The sequence below is a fragment of the Podarcis muralis genome, chromosome 3 (assembly GCF_964188315.1).
Source record: "Podarcis muralis chromosome 3, rPodMur119.hap1.1, whole genome shotgun sequence".
Lineage (NCBI taxonomy): Eukaryota > Metazoa > Chordata > Lepidosauria > Squamata > Lacertidae > Podarcis > Podarcis muralis.
Window position 1 is genome coordinate 21,732,411 of NC_135657.1, and position 18,125 is coordinate 21,750,535.

Consider the following 18,125-nt stretch of genomic DNA (forward strand, 5'->3'; position numbering starts at 1 on the left):
CCGCCGACCTTTCGATGGGCAAGTCATAGGTGCTGAGGCTTTAACCCACAGCGCCACCCGCGTCCACCAATTAGGATGGTTTTAAAAGAAGATGGGAGAAATTCGTGGATGATAAGGCTATCAACGGCTGCATGCTGCAGTTGCTATGTTCTGCTTCCACTGTTGGGAGCAGTAAGCCTCTTAATACCAGTTGCTGGGAATAAAAAGGGGGGGGTAGCACTGTTGTGCCCATGCCCGGCTTGTGGGCTTCCCATAGGCATCTGGTTGGCCACTGTGAGAGTAGTATGCTGGACTAGATGGGTCACCAGCATGAATAAGCAGGTTCTTCTTATATAGTATCTGAAGACTGAATATGCTTCCTGAAGAATCCTCTCAAGAAGCAGATTTTGAAAGCAAGCCTCTTCCTTTACAAAACACACAGAGCAATGCAATGCGTGTATGAAATATACATGGTGACTTGTTACCTTTTACCGAGTGTTGTTGGGGAGGCACCACAGGCAGCCTTTCTCAACCTGTCGGCCCCCAGATGTTGTTGAACTACAACTCCCATCATCCCTAGCTAGCAAGGCCAGAGCTCAGGGATGATGGGAGTTGTAGTCCAACAACACCTGGGGACCCACAGGTTGAGAACCGCTGGATTAGGGGCTGGTGTCACGCTTTGCATACAGAAGATCCCAGGTTCAATCCTTGGCATTTCTAGTTTAAAAGATCTGGTAGGGAGTAAGGGACGCGGGTGGCACTGTGGTCTAAAGACTGAGCCTCTTGGGCTTGCCGATCAGAAGGTCGGCGGTTCGAATCCCTGCGATGGAGTGAACTCCCGTTGCTCTGTCCCAGCTCCTGCCAACTGAGCAGTTCGAAAGCACACCAGTGCAAGTAGATAAATAGCTCCGGCTCCAGCGGGAAGGTAAACGGCGTTTCTGTGCACTGCTCTGATTTTGGTGTTCTGTTACACCAGAAGCGGCTTAGTCATGCTGGCCACATGACCCGGAAAATCTGTCTGTGGACAAACGCCGTCTCCCTCGGCCTGTAAAGCGAGATGAGCGCTGCAATCCCAGTCGTCTGTGACTGGACTTAATTATCAGGGGTCCTTTACCTTTTTAGTGAGTGATTGGTAGGCCTGGGCGATACATCAATATATCACCCAGGTCCAGTATGAGGAGCAGACCATGTATCAGCTTCACTCAGCGGTATATCGCTGGTGAAACCGCCACCGCTCCCGAGTCTCTCTGCTAGCGACTTCCTCCAGCAAGCATTGCTAGCAGAAGGGCTCAGGAGCAGTGGCAGTTTCACCAAGACTGTGCAGAGGGAGAGAAAAGCTGCATAGGTGAGGTGCCAATACAGCTTGTTCCTCCTTCTGCATCTTTAAACTGCTTGGCTGAGGAGTTTGTGGTTGCCGTTCCCCTCAGCCAAGCAGTTAAAGGATCCCCCAGCCTGGTACCGGCTCCTGCAGGGGAAGCACTGGGGATGGCTCAGCTGGGGATCAGGAGCCCTCCTGCCCCCCAGCTGAGCCATACAATCAAGCTGCATTGTCCCAGCCTACTAGGCGCTGGGGTAAAACTGCCTCAGCTCCCACGGTGAGAGCCACAGCAATTTCACTCAGCATCTCGCAGGCTGAGGCCAATGCAGTTTGTTTTTTCAACATCGCGGTATTTAGCCAGACCGCAATGTTTGGCTGATGATATACCACAATGTTGAAAAGCTGATATCGCCCATTCCTAGGGATCGGAAACACTTCTTGCACAAGACCCTGGAGATCTGCTGCCAGTCAGAGTGGACAATACTAGCCTAGATGGGCAAAGAATCTGACCTGGTAGAAGGCAGCATGCCATGTTCTTTAAAGGTTAACAAACGTACTGTGCTAAACGATATTGGAACTCCAAACCTACGGGTCATGCCATGAGATATCTGTTAATTTTAATGGTGCAACAACATTATTTGTTGTGTGCATCTCCAAGTTTCTGAACATCTGGAATAAATGCACTTCTTTATTCAGAAGCAGACCCACATTAAATTTGATGTTACTTACTCCCAACATCAGGAATGTGTGGTGGCTTCCCATTTGTGGAATGCTCTCCCCAGGGTTGCTCTTCTGGCACCTTTGTTACATAACTTTAAGGTGCCGGACAAAACTATTTCTCTTCTCCCAGGCCTTTGGCTGATTAAACAATCTATGGCCTTTTAAACTGGTGCGTGCATGTTCGTTACTATATTTTTTTATTTTTTTCCTATTGTAAGCCGCCCTGTGATCCTCAGATGAATATAGGAATAGGAATAAAATAAAAGTAAGAGTATCTAGGACAGCAGCATTCAACTGCAATCCAATGCACCCTTGTTGTTGTTGTTTAGTCGTGTCCGACTCTTCGTGACCCCATGGACCAGAGCACGCCAGGCACTCCTGTCTTTCACTGCCTCCCGCAGTTACACGTTAGAAGCTTTGAGAACACTGTCCAACCATCTTGTCCTCTGTCGTCCCCTTCTCCTTGTGCCCTCCATCTTTCCCAGCATCAGGGTCTTTTCCAGGGAGTCTTCTCTTGTCATGAGGTGGCCAAAATATTGGAGCCTCAGCTTCAGGGTCTGTCCTTCCAGTGAGCACTCAGGGCTGATTTCCTAAAGAATGGAGATGTTTGATCTTACCTGGGAGTAAGTCCCATAGAACTAAGTGGCGCTAGCTTCTGAGTAGCAAAGGACTGCATTGTCAGCGGTACATAAAACTGGAAAAGGACTACGGTCACTGCCCACCAAAGAACATCCCAGGGACCTCCTACGACCCGCCCGCCAGCGGGCAAATCAAACAACCTTTTGCTATGAGCAAAACTTTTCTCCGTTCCGCGCAGGCGCAGTCAGAAAGGGCGCATGCTCAAGCAGAAGTCGAGGGATCCTCTCACGTGACTTTATCCCCTCTGACGTAAAGGGGAGGGGAGAAGCGAACAGCGAGGCCAACCAATGCTTTCCCCGAAGTTAGAAAACTACCGCTCAGATTTGCGAGTCGCCTTTCAAACCCCTTTTGCCGCCTATACCGACAAACCGCTCCCGGGAGCCCCGCCGTCCCGTGTGAGAAGCCAGGGCCTTCATTCTTAGAAATCATAGTCGATAACAAGTGATTTCGATATATTGAAACTCCGGGTTACACTTTTGACTGGCCCGAGGCTGCCTCCCGGGCTCACCTTCCAGCTCCCGTTGAAATAGTTACGGACCGTACCATTTTTTTAAGGGGGGGGGGGGAAGAATACCTTTTTATCTCCCACAACGCCTCAAAGCGGAGGAAAACCCTTTTAAAGAGCGGCGGGGGAAACAAAATTCCGCCTTCTGAGTAACGTCGAGACAGATTATACCTCCCTTCAGGAGAGCCGGAAGCAGCGGCGCCGCCTCCTCGCGCGCCCCGCCCTCTCCTCGCGCCGTGGTTCCGCCCGGCCTCCGTCACGTGCTCCCCCTTGACCGGTGCGTGCGTGAGGAAGAAGATCATGGCTGGGCTCCTCAGGTCGGCCTCGCGGCTCCGTTCGCTCCTCCTGCCCCTGAGAGGGGGCCGCGCCTTGGGGGTCTGCTCCCAGGCGCCGCTGCCCTCCGCACAGGCCGCAGCCTCCCGCGGCAGCAGGTGAGGGGGGTTCCGGCCTGGCGGGCGAGAGTCAGTCGGGGCGGCGGGGAAGGTCATGGGGGTCCCTCTGGGCTTCTCAGTCGCCGGGGGAGGCGCCTTGTGAGCACGTTTACTCGGGAGTAAATCCCGCGGAGAGCCGGCCGGGTGCTGGCAGGGCCGGGAATGGGGGGCTCCTACGCTGCTCTCGGGACCGGCGTTCAAATCCCTGCAGAGCTGAGCGTCCGAAGTGCTGCCGGCCTGACCTCTTTCACGAGAACAGAATAGGGGTGGGGGAGTGGGGCCCGAATTCCGTGACCATCGCATTGAGCTTTCCTCGGGAGTGCACGTGTGAACGCAGTTGCACTCGGCGGGGTTTACTTCCGGGCACAAGGTGTCAAGTGTTTTTTTTTTAAAAAAGGCTTTTGCTGCAAACCCCTTTGCACGGCTGCTCAGAAAAGCAAAGTGCTGTTGAGGCCGGCGAGGCTTAGGCTTGTATGCCCACCCCTCAAAGCACGTGTGTAGCGTTACTAGCCACAGTGGCTATGCTGTGCCTCTAAAGGTCAGAAGCAGTAATGCTTCCGGATGCCAGGTTGCTGCAGAGCGCAAGATGGGAGAGGGCTCTTGTGCTGGGGTCTTGCCAGAGGCCATTGGCCTGACCCTGTTCCCTCCCTGTAGTCGGTTGTGAGTTGTTGGGAATTGTAACTTTGTGAGGGTAAACTGTAGCGCCCAGAATTCTTTAAGGAAAAGAATGTTCTTCAAATGTACTTTAAAGGTATAGTTTGTACACAGTCTCATTCCCAGGTAAGTCTGTATAAGACTGTGGCATCCCCCTGGGATGTTTGCCTTCAGACTACAAGTGCAGAGATTAAAGCTTGCCTCTATTAACATCTCCTTGCATGTGGAAAATTAGCATGGTGGGGAGGAAGGTTCAGACAAGCTTTTTTTCCTTCCTGGCATGTTGTTTTAAGACAACACATGAGCTCTTTCTTAAAATAGCTTAAAGCATTAAAGTAAAACCACACGGTGGTACATTTTTTTAATTATTGGCAAAACATACCAGCAAGTACACTAGAAAATCACTTACCTGAATTTAAGTTGAGATTGCAAGCCTTGCAAAAAAGTTCCCTCGCTTTGATGGGTAGAGCATCCTCAAATCTAAAGGCCTTGTTCCTAGTATTCAGTGTTTTAAACTGCTGAAGCAAAGGCTTGCAGAGGGACTGGCTTCCTGATATGAGCTGGTATAGTGAGAGAATTGTTATTTATATTTTGGTTGGGCCTGGGAACACATGTAACCAGTACAGCCCCTGCTTGAATTAGTTTAGGGAGGTGTGTTGTATGGGAGCATTCAAACATACAGCCCTGTAGCCTGAAGCAGATGTAGTCTATGTCTGAAAAGCCCTAACTTTGATTCTGCTGAATGTTTAAACCAGCTCTTAGGTCTAGATCACAGCCCTGTGATCCTTGGATGAAGGGTAGCATATAAAATCAGTCAGTCTATCTCTCTCCAGGGCTTGCATCTATAAGCAAGTCCTGAAGAGATTCAGATCTCCCCCAATGTTCTATGGAATCCCCCAAGCCTCTGGAGTAGATACAGGGAACTTATTTAGTTGAATACTGCCCTATATTTGCTGGGAGGCATGGGAGCAAGTCCACAGTAAATATGTATGGAAGCACACATAGCTTCATGACTTTGATCACTAAGAGTTCAGAGGCTGGTTTGTGAACACTTGCAATTCTTGAGCACTTGATGTGCTGTGTGTTACCTGACTCTTTTGAAACCTACTGTATTTACAAGTGATGTGAAAATTCTTTCTGTGATGTTACATCTATCCTGGTTCAGTCCCACATGCAAGTTATCACCAGAAGCACAGAAAAGTTGTTGAAATCTAGTACTGTATTATAAGTTAAAGCTGTAACAAATCAGTAAGCTGCCACTGAATTTCTTGAGCGGCTTGTGGTGTTTCTCCCCTTTTTCTTGTTAATAATTTCCTTCCTTAGTATAACTTTTGGGGCTTTCTACACTGTTTTCAGGTAATATAATCTGAAATTTGATACAGACCTAGGATGGGGCATTTGTGTAGCCCAGCTGCAAGGCCAGTTTCCCTACAACATCTGCAAGGCCAGTTTCCCTCATCCCTGACCATTGGCCATGCCGGCTGGGGCTGATGGAGTCCAACATGTGGAAGATAACAGGTTCCCCACTCCTCACTAATCTAGAATTGTGAACAATGGCTGCAATCCTGAGCATACCTCCTAGAGAGTAAGCCCTTAGTTAGGCTTCCTCTTTGTGGAAACATACTTAGGATTGCACTGCAGCATTTTGCTTTAAGTTTTGTTCTTGAGATCAACATGGAATAGTTATGGTAAATAATCTTACATACAACTTGGCTTACGGTTTAAGTTGCGACAGGTGGGTTTTTTAAACAGATTGGCCTGTGATCTGGATGTTCACATAGTCATCTGCATGTCTGACACAGGTTGAGAAAACAGTGACAGGCTTGCTTCAGGATAACAAAAGTGTGACTCCTACTGAGAGAACACACCATTACAAACATTACAAAAGTAGCTTGTGAGGTGGTGATACTAAACACTGCCTATACTAATTTGCTCTTCAAATGCTATAGAATTGATTTGAACGTTACTAAACCTTTCCACAATATAAAGTGATCCTGCGCACCAGCAAACAGCCATTTCAATAAGTATGTGCCATCAGAGTTGACATGTCTTTCGGATATATTTTTATGTCTATTAAACTGGGGTACTGCAACTTCTGAGTGAGGAACCTGTAATACTGGTCTGATAAAAAAGGACTCTCAGAGCAATGCAAACCCACCCGGAAACCTATGTCCCCACCGTGGAAGGACATGTGGATCCAGAATTTGCCTCCACAGTTACTTATGGACTCACTGTTAAGACCATTTTCATGGAAGACAATCTTACTAGGCCAGAGAAGAAGAAAGAAGGTGGAAGGTTGCAGCCCTCACAGCCTCCCGCCGGCCTTTGCCTGTGGAGTGACATGAGCATCGCTCAGCTAGCATGGAGCTCCCCATTTTACGTGCTAAATGGATAAGGGTGGAAATTAGCCAGTCCAAGATCTATTGGGTCCTGAGCTGACCCTACTGCTGTCACATTGGGCCAATCGCTGTGCCAGCTCTCCCCTTCCACCCTGGCTGCAAATTAGTAAAACAGGGGCCCTGGTGACAGCTGGCAATTATATGCTACTCCTATGGAGCAATGACTTTTTAAAAGAGTTGCTTAAAGCTGCTTTATATAATTTCCCCTCACCCAAAAAAGTATTCATTATTTTAAAAGAGATCCTGCTTTGTCTTCTAAAACAGCTCAAAACAGCAGTATAAATAATAAAAGAATAAATATCATCCTTGCAAATAAGTCCCCAGAACTCATGAACCTGCTAACATTTTTACTGACCCCAGCTGCTTGAGGCATATTGATGGTCCAAAAGAAGAGAGCCAACTTTTCTATTTTAAAAAAATCACTACTTGGTTGCCTGAAACTTAATGTTATTGAGATAGGTGCTAGGGAGAATGGCTTTTTAATTAAAGTTCAGTAATAGTACTTGGGGGAAAATGTCCTATGGTTCAGATAATGTATGATAATGAAATGTCATGAAAACAAAAAGCACCTGTGCAGATCTAAGCATCAGAATAGTTAGACTACAGCTAGACTATTCTGTCTACGCAAAGGCGCTCAAAACATTGCATTAATAAGCAAGGAATAGTTGGGCTTCCCTAAATAAAGGTAAAGGTTGGTGGCAGCTGTCAATATTCTCTGCCTTGCTAGTAGTAGATTGTGAACAGACGGAGTGAAAGAAAAGAGCAGGTTCACAACAAGCGTTAAAGCTAACTGAAGAGGAACCCAGGAAAATGCCTTTAAGAAAAGTTATTTCTGTTGGTTGCACAAAACAAGCATGCAGCATACAAGGGCCGTGGTTCAGTAGTGTTAAGATTTTCCCTACCACAACTATGGAGGCGCACAAACTATTAGCAATTCAGATTGGAGTTCACAGACATGAGGTCATGGGCATTTGCTACTGGCATTCCATTTACTTTGGGCTTTTAGACTTGCCTGCTGTTAAAAAAATTGCAGCATGCAGTGTTTACATAATTTCTGTCTGAAAAGCAAAGATTTTGCTTGCAGAAGTCACCATACTCATTTTTATCAGCAAGCTGTGTCTCCATTGCACTACACAGTTGTCTCAAACTGCTACCTTTTAAGGTTACTATGGTGCAGCACCTCTCAAGTTCAATAGACACCTAGGACCCAGAGCACTCAGTTTTGAGTGATGTTCTTTTTAAACTCCTGTTTGTAAAAGTTTGAATTCAGTCATTGTAGTTGATCAAATACAAATGAGATTACGAGTATGTGGCTCCCTGGATCCTCCAACAGCCACTTCAGTCTCTCAGTTCAGTGAATGGGTTTAGAACTAATTAGTTTTTTGGGGGGAGGAATGGTTTTTCACCTGCTTTCTTGTTGCTTGGATTAAGACCCCTTTAGGATATACCACTAGCATCAAATTTTCGCATACAGTGGTACCTCGGGTTAAGTATTTAATTCCTTCCGGAGGTCCGTTCTTAACCTGAAACTGTTCTTAACCTGAAGCACCGCTTTAGCTAATGGGGTCTCCTGCTGCTGCCACGCTGCCGGAGCACGATTTCTGTTCTCATCCTGAAGCAAAGTTCTTAACCCTGGGTTTGCGGAGTCTGTAACCTGAAGCATCTGTAACCCGAGGTACCACTGTAATTTGTTGATAGCAAGAAAGCTAGAACTTGCTCTTTGGAAATTGAAGGTTCCATTATGACAATTGAACCAAAGTCACATTTCCAGAGGCCTTAAGCTGTACTGCTGGTAATGTAGCAGGCTCTGTAGACTGAGTTAGGTTTGAAATCATTCTGCATTGACCTTTTCAGAACTTTGATCAAGATGCTAGATTAACTTGTGTTTTCACTTCATCTGTTAGACGTTGCATATCAAAGGATTTAAAATACAACAGTGTAATGCTTTAAGTGTTTTCTTAAATTCATTTTCAGATAGCTCTGGTTATAATGTACCTTTTTGATACCAACGTTTGTAGGATTCTTTGCCCCAAAGTGCTGACCACTTTGTCTGATGGTAGTGCTGCTGTTGAGACCCTCCTTAGCTAAGGTTGTAACCCAGTACTGAAACCTGACCCACCAGTTGAAGACCTGTGCTCTAGGCCAGTGTTTCCCAACCTTGTGCCTCCAGCTTTTTTTGGACTACAATTCCCATCATCCCTTGCCACTGGTCTTGCTAGTCAGGGATGATGGGAGTTGTAGTTCAAAAACAGCTGGAGGCACAAGGTTGGGAAACACTGCTCTAGGCTATTGTTCTAGATTTTGGTATCCTTTGAAACTCAAGAGCTTGTAGTAGAGCAAGTTGTCTCTAGAGCTAATACTGCTTCAACCTATTTTCAGTTAGCAGGAATTACCCTGGCTGGATGCCTTCTGCTGGGGAGGCACAGAGGAATTTTGATTTCTGTCTTTAGCGCACACTTTAGTTTAGTTATCAAACTTTTTTTAACATTCTGAGTTTTAAGTTCCAACCTTGATGCTGCTGTAGGCATATGAATAAGCTTAAAAGGAACACGTCACATTTTGTTGTATATAAACAGTATTCTCTTTAAATATAAACTTGTTTGTTTTTGTTGTGTAAAGCAACATGCTGCAGACTTTTTACCACCACATTTCTCTGTTCAGCTAAACCAGTCTTCTTCAGCTTAGTCCTCTCTATATGTTCTGCACTACAGCTTCCATCAGCACAGCCATGTTGGCTTGGTCTAAGTGGGACATAATCCAAAATATCTGCAGGACACCCAGTTAGGGAAGGTTGGGCTAAGTCAGGTGGGGGCGACGGATGTTGAATTTCCAGGTGATGTTGAGCCACAATCCCCTTAAGTCCCATAGCTGGTGACAAGGAATGATGGGAGTTGTAGTTCAGCAACATCTGTAGAGCTTGGGTTATTCACTCCTGGCATAAGCTGTAGAAAATCTGTCCTGGGAGCAGCAAGGACACAAAGTACAAAAGATGGGACTTTTAATTATGACTGTGCAAGGACTTCAAAATCTACTCTTTGGCACCCTGTGCTGCCCTGGGTCCACCCACCCCACTCCAGATCTGTCCCCCAAACATGGGTTTTAAAAGTGTATTTTAACATACAGATAACGGGTTAAAGAAGTTCAGGAGAGTGCACTTGCACTACACAAGATTGGATCTTTCCGCTTAACAGCTGGTAAATGGGAGACTCCAATCCTGTGTGGTGGTGCTTCACAAGTGGTTTTCCTTTGAGGCAGGGCATGCATCAGGAAGGAGAGGTGCAGTGTTGGGCCTTCTTTTACCCCGGAAGATGCACCCGCCGGTCAAGTAGGTCCCAGCCTTTTCATATATTTTTTCCACCCTTCCGGCCTCATGCCCTGCCCCCTTGTTGCCATGGATCGTTCTGGACCGTTGCAACTCAACTCGCATCTGTCTGTAGCTGTGCATACCCAACTCATTCTAGTCCCTCTGAATGTGCCTGATTTGACTCAGCTGAATCTAATGCATATTCATAATATTCACTGAACATAACATAGATCTCTATTCCGGATCCTGAGTAAATAATACTTATTAAAATCATTTTGAAATACAGTGGTGCCCTGCAAGACGAATGCCTCGCAAGACGGAAAACCCGCTAGACGAAAGGGTTTTCCGTTTCTGAGTTGCTTCGCAAGACGATTTCCCCTATGGGCTTGCTTCGCAAGACGAAACGTCTTGCTAGTCTTGCGTACCCCCCCCCGCTTTCCCCCCTTTTTCTAAGCCGCTAAGCTGCTAATAGCCTTTTAGCAGTTTAGCCGCTAATCCTTTAATAGCCGCTAAACCGCTAATAGCGCTAATCCGCTTAGCTGCTAATAGGGTTGCTCCGCAAGACGAAAAAACCGCTAGACGAAGAGAATCGCGGAACGGATTCTTTTCGTCTTGCGAGGCACCACTGTACAATGATAGGTATGGAAGACTGCTACCCTGAAGTGACTGGAGGAAGAGCTGGGTAAACGTATAAAATGAAATGAATGTCCAAGCAAGTGATAACTTACATCCTGTAAATTATCAATTTTTATCCTGAGCGGTCCTAGTAGTAAATTCTGAATAATTATCTCCTTTCCCCCCTTTCTAATCAGTTTTACCAGTGATCCCTGCCCATTTGAAGAGTTATATTATTAAATTTATTATTATTTATTAGTAGCCATTCCAGGGATTAAAGCAGCTTACACTAAAAGTTCTTTTTTAAAAAAACACAACCTAAAAATACAAAACCTCAGGAGCACAGCACAAAATAAACAACAAACAAAAATAGAGCTGTGCGATCTGCCTAGATCGGGGTAGTCAACCTTTTTATACCTACCGCCCACTAATGCATCTGTCTTGATGGTAAAATTTCTTTACTGCCCACCAGTGCTCAATGGAAGGAGGATTCAGCTTGTGCCATAGAACCCCCTACTGCCCACCTAGAATCCTGAAACACCCACTAGTGGACGGTAGGGACCAGGTTGACAACCCCTGGCCTAGATAGAAGAGATGCATTTTTCATATAGTGAAGGATGGGATCCATGGATGAATAAGTCCTGAATTGCAGGGGGTTGGACTAGCTGACCCTTCTGGTCCCTTCCAACTCTACAATTCTATGGTTGGTCCTCCCACTTGCTCCACTGGGCAGGACCAATCAGATTTGAATGTGACCAACTGAGTGGGAGAGCAGCCCCTCCCTATCAGTTCCTTTCCCTTTCTGTCTGTGGGGAAAGCCCAGAAAGCAGAGAAGCTATGCACCTTGGTAGAGATGGCAGCTTTCATATAACTGCTTTAGCAGTTTTCACTTCCCACAGAGATGGCACAAAACAAGTTCTGATGGCCATCTATCATGGATGGTATTATTTGTCTGTTAGTGAGGCATCTCCAAGATATATGTACAAGGAGGTATTATCTCTGTGGTACATGGGGCCCAAATTCTGAGATATGTAGATAGTATCTGAACCACCATCTTTTCCAGATTTTTTTTTTTTGATTTTTTTTGCAAAGGGCTATTGCATATTTATTTGGGAAGCATTTTTCATAACATTGGGATTGACTGCTGTGAAGTCCCTTCTCATCTAAATTCTCATATCTTTATAAGTACTCTTGAGCAGGGCCTCCTTGCATTATCTTACTGGAACTTGTATTAATTAACTGTGTTTATATACTGCCGAATAACAAAGTGGTTTACACAAAATACACTTAAAATGACAATAAATATATTAAAATACCCCTATGAGCCGTGAAACAATGTAAAACTGTGTAACTCCAAAAGCAGATAATAAAATCAGTAAGTTAAGCTACACTAGCAATACTGTACAGTAACTAAATTTTAAAATGAAAAATCTGAGAGAATAAAAATAAAAATTGTACCCTGCCCAAAACAGAAGGGGCAGCCCCTTTCCTCTGGGTCCCCCACCTTCCAAAATCTGTTCCAGAGCATTGGAGGTCCCTCCAGAGCAGAAGGGAAGGCAGTCTGAGATATTGCAAAAAGGGGAATCGGCAAAAATTGCCTCTTCTCCTCTCTTCCACTGGTGGTGGTCTCCATTAGATCAGAGACTCTTCTGTGAATGGAAGGACACAATTGGATTTAACTCTTAAGACTTTAAATTTTTAAAAGTTTAAAAAGCCTGTGAAATAAGGCCACCCAGCGCTGAAAAGACCACAACAAAGTTGCCTGTTGAGCCTCTCTTTGGAGAGCGTTACAAAGTTGATGTATCACTACCAAAAACGCTCTGTTTCCAGTAGCCACCCTCTCTATCTTACCTAGAGAAGCCATTCTGAATAGGAACTCGAGGTCCAGATAGCTTCATGTAGGAAGTGATGATACTTCAGGTACACTGACCTAGTGATGTTAAAATCTCAAGAATAATCTTTTGGAGAATATTCTCGAGAAGATTCTCGATTAATGAGAATACAGTGGTACCTCGGGTTACATACGCTTCAGGCTACAGACTCTACTAACCCAGAAATAGTACCTCGGGTTAAGAACTTTGCTTCAGGATGAGAACAGAAATTGTGCGGTGGTGGTGCGGCAGCAGCGGGGGGCTCCATTAGCTAAAGTGATGCTTCAGGTTAAGAACAGTTTCAGGTTAAGAACGGACCTCCAGAACGAATTAAGTACGTAACCAGAGGTACCACTGTATTAGAGAAATTTCATTTAAAATAAGAGAATATTTTAATGCATTGAAAAAGATATAATTTTAATGCATTGAAAATGATATAATTAGTTAATATACATGTTTGTTCATGGGTAAACTTGTTCAGATGGCAACCAAAAACTGTACAGGTACTTTTATTCAATGGGGCAATGCAGTGAATTCACATTCTTTGATTTTTTTTGCACCAAACTTGAAATTGAAAATTCAGCGTGAATGACTCACCTTAATCACGGAGCCTGCCACTAACCGTATATTTACCATCAACTTTGAATTCTAATTATGTTGTGTATGCATGAAATGTAGCTTTTAAAGTAAAAGGAATATAAAAAAAAAACCCTCAGGTCTGTTACATGAGTACGTTCTTTAATAAGCATATCTACATGGTACAGTATTTTCGGTGCAACACTAATAAAATCAAGATAAAGTTTAAAATAAATGCTACACATGTAAGCTTTCCTGCTCTGTCCGCAGTAAGCCTATTCCTAGGTACTTTTAAGTGTGTAAACCATTAAAGCTACTTTCTGTAAAAAAAAAAAATCACACTGTATGGCCAAGGGTATAGAATTGCTAAGAATAAGGTCACACCAAAATAGGGGAAAAGGCTATTACAGATAGTTGAAATACATACAAATCATATGTATATAAATGAATCATAAATGAATCATATTTTTAAAACAACCCCCCCCCCAACAAAAACCCCAAACATTTTCTGTAGCTCACATTTCAGAACTGACACTGGTGAATGACACAATGCCCGGTTATGTAACTGGATCAAAAAAATCATTATTCATTACACTGGTAATATCACAGCTTGACTTATTATTTACTAGATTTTTAAAATGTAGGTTGTAAAACTGGTTCTTACATTAGAATTTGCAGTTTAGCGAATATTCTCTGGAGAATTTTCTAGCATAGAATGGATGCATGTTCACATAATGCTAAACCATGGATGAATACAACACAGGAATGCCTTAGGCTCATTAAGACATTCCTGTGTTGTATTTATCCATGGTTTAGAGTTGCATGCGCCACACTCTTCACGCACTGTTGCGAAGAGGTCTTTAGCAGAGTTAGTTTTAAATTTACACAATTTCAGCTTAAAGTTACATTCAGCCAAGAGATTCCAATTTGAAACAATCTGCTGAGTTTAATAAGCCAAATTTGAACCATTGGTTATGGACTTGCTTTGTTAAATTAGTCAGACTCTTAAAAATAAAAACCTGCTAAAGCTGTGCTCCCAGGTATGAAGAAGGATGGATTAGTGGAGAGTCTGCAGCCCTCTTTTCAAGCATGTCTTATGTAGCACTGAACCATGCTTTAGCATTACGTATAAATGCAAACTGGGAGCCCCCAGTTTACATTTCTCCATAGCTGTCTTCAGCGGCTAGGGTAGATTTTAGATCAGGGGTGGAAAGCCTCAGGCCTGGAGGCTAAATACCCCATCCAAGTCTTTCCGTCTGGTACTTGGAACTCTCCCCAGACCACATCCCTCACCGGCCTTTTTACACACCTTTTAGTGTTTTGTGCCTGGCTGAAATGCTTGCTTGATCTCTGATAATGGCTTGCTTGCCTGAACGGAAGACAGAGGGTCTGTGTGTAGCCCTACTCTACAAGGGTAAAAGTGACATTCATTGCTCTATCCACTTTTACCTCTGGCCCCACCCACCCCTAACACGTGGCCCTCAGAGGATTGCCAAGAAGGGACTGTGGCCCTCAGACTAAAAAATGTTGCCCGTTTCTGCTTTAGATAGTTTAAAACAAGTTGGTAGGTCCTGGTGAAAAGGTGACAGTACATTATATTTCAGGCCCCCATTTTTCTTCTGTCCTCCTTACCACAATCTCTTTAGCACCAGCTGTCGTAAAGGTAAAGGTAAAGGTACCCCTGCCCATACGGGCCAGTCTTGACAGACTCTGGGGTTGTGCGCCCATCTCACTCAAGAGGCCGGGGGCCAGCGCTGTCCGGAGACACTTCCGGGTCACGTGGCCAGCGTGACATCGCTGCTCTGGCAAGCCAGAGCCGCACACAGAAACGCCGTTTACCTTCCCGCTAGTAAGCGGTCCCTATTTATCTACTTGCACCCGGGGGTGCTTTCGAACTGCTAGGTTGGCAGGCGCTGGGACCTAACGACGGGAGCGCACCCCGCCGCGGGGATTCGAAATGAACCAGCTGTCATAGCTTCCACTTATTACTTTGCAGCTCTTGTGTGTGTGCGTGTGTATACATATGTATGTATGTACAGGCAGAGTACAATAGCGTTTTTTGCAGTTGAGTGCTGCTTTGCAGGTTTTAATTCCATGTGGTAAGGGTTGAACTAGTTGACCCTTGGGTCCCTTCCGATTCTATTATTCTCTGGCCAGCTTCCTTCTTTCAGTGCTTTCCAAACAGAGAACTATTAGCTCTTGCTGTTTCCTACCCCTAAAACTCTTGAGGTTTGCTTCAGCTCTGAATGCTCAGCAAATGTAAGACACAAGTATAGCTGTTATCTGCCCTCAAAGCGGGATTTGTTTTGTTTTGTAGGCATCTGATCTACCAAGCAAGGCTCTTTACAGTTGCAACTAAAGAGAAGGGAGAAGTTCAAGAGCATCCCCCTACAGCTATTCAAAGCAAGCAGACACAACATTTTGATTGGGCCTTGAATAAACTGGATGAATCTATCAGAAGAACTGGGCGCATTACTAAAAACCTTCTATTAAGAATCTTTCATGATGTGTGCAGAACAGGTAAAGTGTTACTATTTTGCTTAACATTATATTTACCTAACATCAAGTTTTTGCTTAACAGCATGGTTTTGCCTTACGTTTTGTTAAAATCCTTGGCAATTAAAATGCTTCGAAAATAGTTGTAGCATTTTTTATTTACATTATTTCTAGCAGTTTGGTGGCTGCAATAATAAACTGAGCTCCGTTTACTCGGGTTGCAGATGTAATTTGTGAAAATTGAATAGTTGTAGGGCACAAACATTTTAACAGTATTCCTGTTTTAACTAGCATTGGCAGTAAGGACCAAATTTCATGTGACATGTTTATATAAGAGTGCTTAACCTGGATGCTTTTATTTTGGAAAAAAGCAGCCCCAGGTCTCCAGTCTGAAATGTGCTCCTGATCTGGATTGGGGGCCCCTCGCTGGCTTTCTGCTTGCTCTTCTCCAAAATAAAAGCAGGTGGCTTATGCACATTTGTATAAACGTGGAGAAAGGCTCCATTGCTCAGTGGCAGAGCACATGCTTTGCAAGCAAAGATTCCTCCCTAAAATTTTGGAGAGCTGCTGCTGGTTGTTACTGACAGTCATGAGGTAGGTGTACCCACGGGTCTGGTTTGGTATAAGTCAAGCTCGCTCCCTGCCCTCATGAAGCCCTATTATAATCCTTCTCTTGTGCCTTAGCAGGGTCCATTTAACGACAAGCTCAGCCTGCATTTTAAGCATTAGCATCCAGTGGATCAGCATATTCCCTGCAGAAGCAGGAACGAAGAGCCAGTAACAGGCCAGTAAGATGGCTACAGTTGAATAGCCTCAGCTGTAATGGAATTGCAGTGCCCTCTGAATGGCAATAGCACATGATGCACGGAGATACCCTGCTCTCCATGAATATAGGGTTGCACCATTGCTTATCACTCAATTTGCTTATACTGGCCTCAGACCAATTCCATAGCAGGTGTGGTTGAAGTTTGCTGTGCCACCACACTCCCATTGCTGTCACTTAATGAGAGGGAGGGGCAGGGCAGCAATGGGGTTGAGGCTGCACGGCTGCTCTGGTGGGAGCCCCAGATTGTTTCTGCCCATCCACGTGCCCAGCCCCAATCTTGCCACTTCGCTGTTTCATAAGCTGCAGTGAAGTTGCTGGAGGGTGGCAGAGTCGCACCACCCCAACAGATTTCCTGCTCTTAAAACACAGACAACAATTTGCACGTAAAGACCTGCAGACCTGAGTGGGGCTGCGCAGGCTGTGCATAACAAAAGGTGTCTCCAGTCACGGTGTGGCCTGTGGTGGTGGTACTGATGCACGTGTGACAGCTGCACGAATGGACGGCCATTTCAGTGCATAGATCTCCCTTACTTGATCAGGTCAAGCAACTCTTGGAGTGTACATTGCTCGTTTTCTTAGCTCTTTTAAGACATAAACAGAGTGGAAAAAGAAAAATTAACAGGGTCAATATAAGTGGATATTAGCAACATGGATCCAACCAAGTTTCTAAACCATAGCAGAATTTCTGTTTCTGTACCCAAAGTGTACATAGCTGTGGCTCGTTCATCAGGGCATCTGCAGCTCACCATTCCTGGAGGTTGAAAAGCCAACTGTATGGGATTACATTTCTACAGTGTGAGTTGAAATAATGGGCATAAAAGGTGGGCTGGCTTGCGGTTTTGCAGTGTCACATCTTGCTAAGAAGCAGCAATATCAGTGTCTTTTTGAAAGGGGGAATAACCCTTTCCTTTCTCCTTGCCTCTAGGATCACTCTGTATTTTACTTTTTTAACATGGGAATAATTCCTACATAGGAAAAGACATATACAGTATTTTAAGTGCAGCATGAGTTTCCACAGACTGAGCAGCTTGTGCTGGTTTCTGTTGCCCTAGCCACTGCTGCTTAAAGATGTTCAGGTGTGACACAGAAGTCTTGTTTCTTAATCTGGCAAACCTTATTTTGGTTGAGATTTCATCTGCATGTTACAGAGCTTAAGGAAACCACCATTACATTTTGGAGACATTTTTCCTGTAGTGCTAACCCTAATTGTAATCATCCATCTACTTATTTGGTTGCCACAACTCCAGATGTTGATGGACCATTTGGTGACTGGTTTTTGCCCCAAATTATCTGTGAATTGCAGAGAACTCGGAAGGGGGGACATAAGCTCTTCCTAGGCTTTTCCTAATAGCGGAATTGGCAAGAGCATTGGGTAAGAGCAGGCTTCCTCAAACTCGGCCCTCCAGATGTTTTCAGACTACAGTTCCCATCGTCCCTGACCACTGGTCCTGCTAGCTAGGGATCATGGGAGTTGTAGGCCAAAAACATCTGGAGGGCTGAGTTTGAGGACGCCTGGGTAAGAGTCTTCTCTCACACTTTATTCCTTGGTTTGGCAGATCTCTTCTCTTATCTCATGCTTTGGAAAACAAAAGAGTCTTCATTGCTGTTTCTCTTTTCCCATCTTCTATCTAGTGTGAGACAAGAGAGAAATTTCTTTGCAAGGATTGGGTGGCCAGTGGCAACTAGAAATGATGGCTAATAGCTAAGCAAGGCGAAAAGTTATATACTGCTTTGCATCAGATGTTATGGAGCCCAATTTTATTCTTGCACATGTATTCAGTCAGCAGATAGT

General features: G+C 44.8%; 1 protein-coding gene across 1 annotated transcript in view; it reads left to right on the forward strand.

Annotated features, from left to right (window-relative positions):
- The first annotated feature begins 3,247 nt into the window (after window positions 1-3,247).
- Window positions 3,248-18,125, forward strand: part of LRPPRC (leucine rich pentatricopeptide repeat containing) — a 116,225-nt gene continuing 101,347 nt past the window's right edge. The window contains exons 1-2 of the mRNA XM_077925527.1: window positions 3,248-3,592; window positions 15,329-15,531. Coding sequence (XP_077781653.1) covers window positions 3,462-3,592; window positions 15,329-15,531 — 334 coding nt within the window. The 5' untranslated portion in view covers window positions 3,248-3,461. The remainder of the gene's footprint in view (window positions 3,593-15,328; window positions 15,532-18,125) is intronic.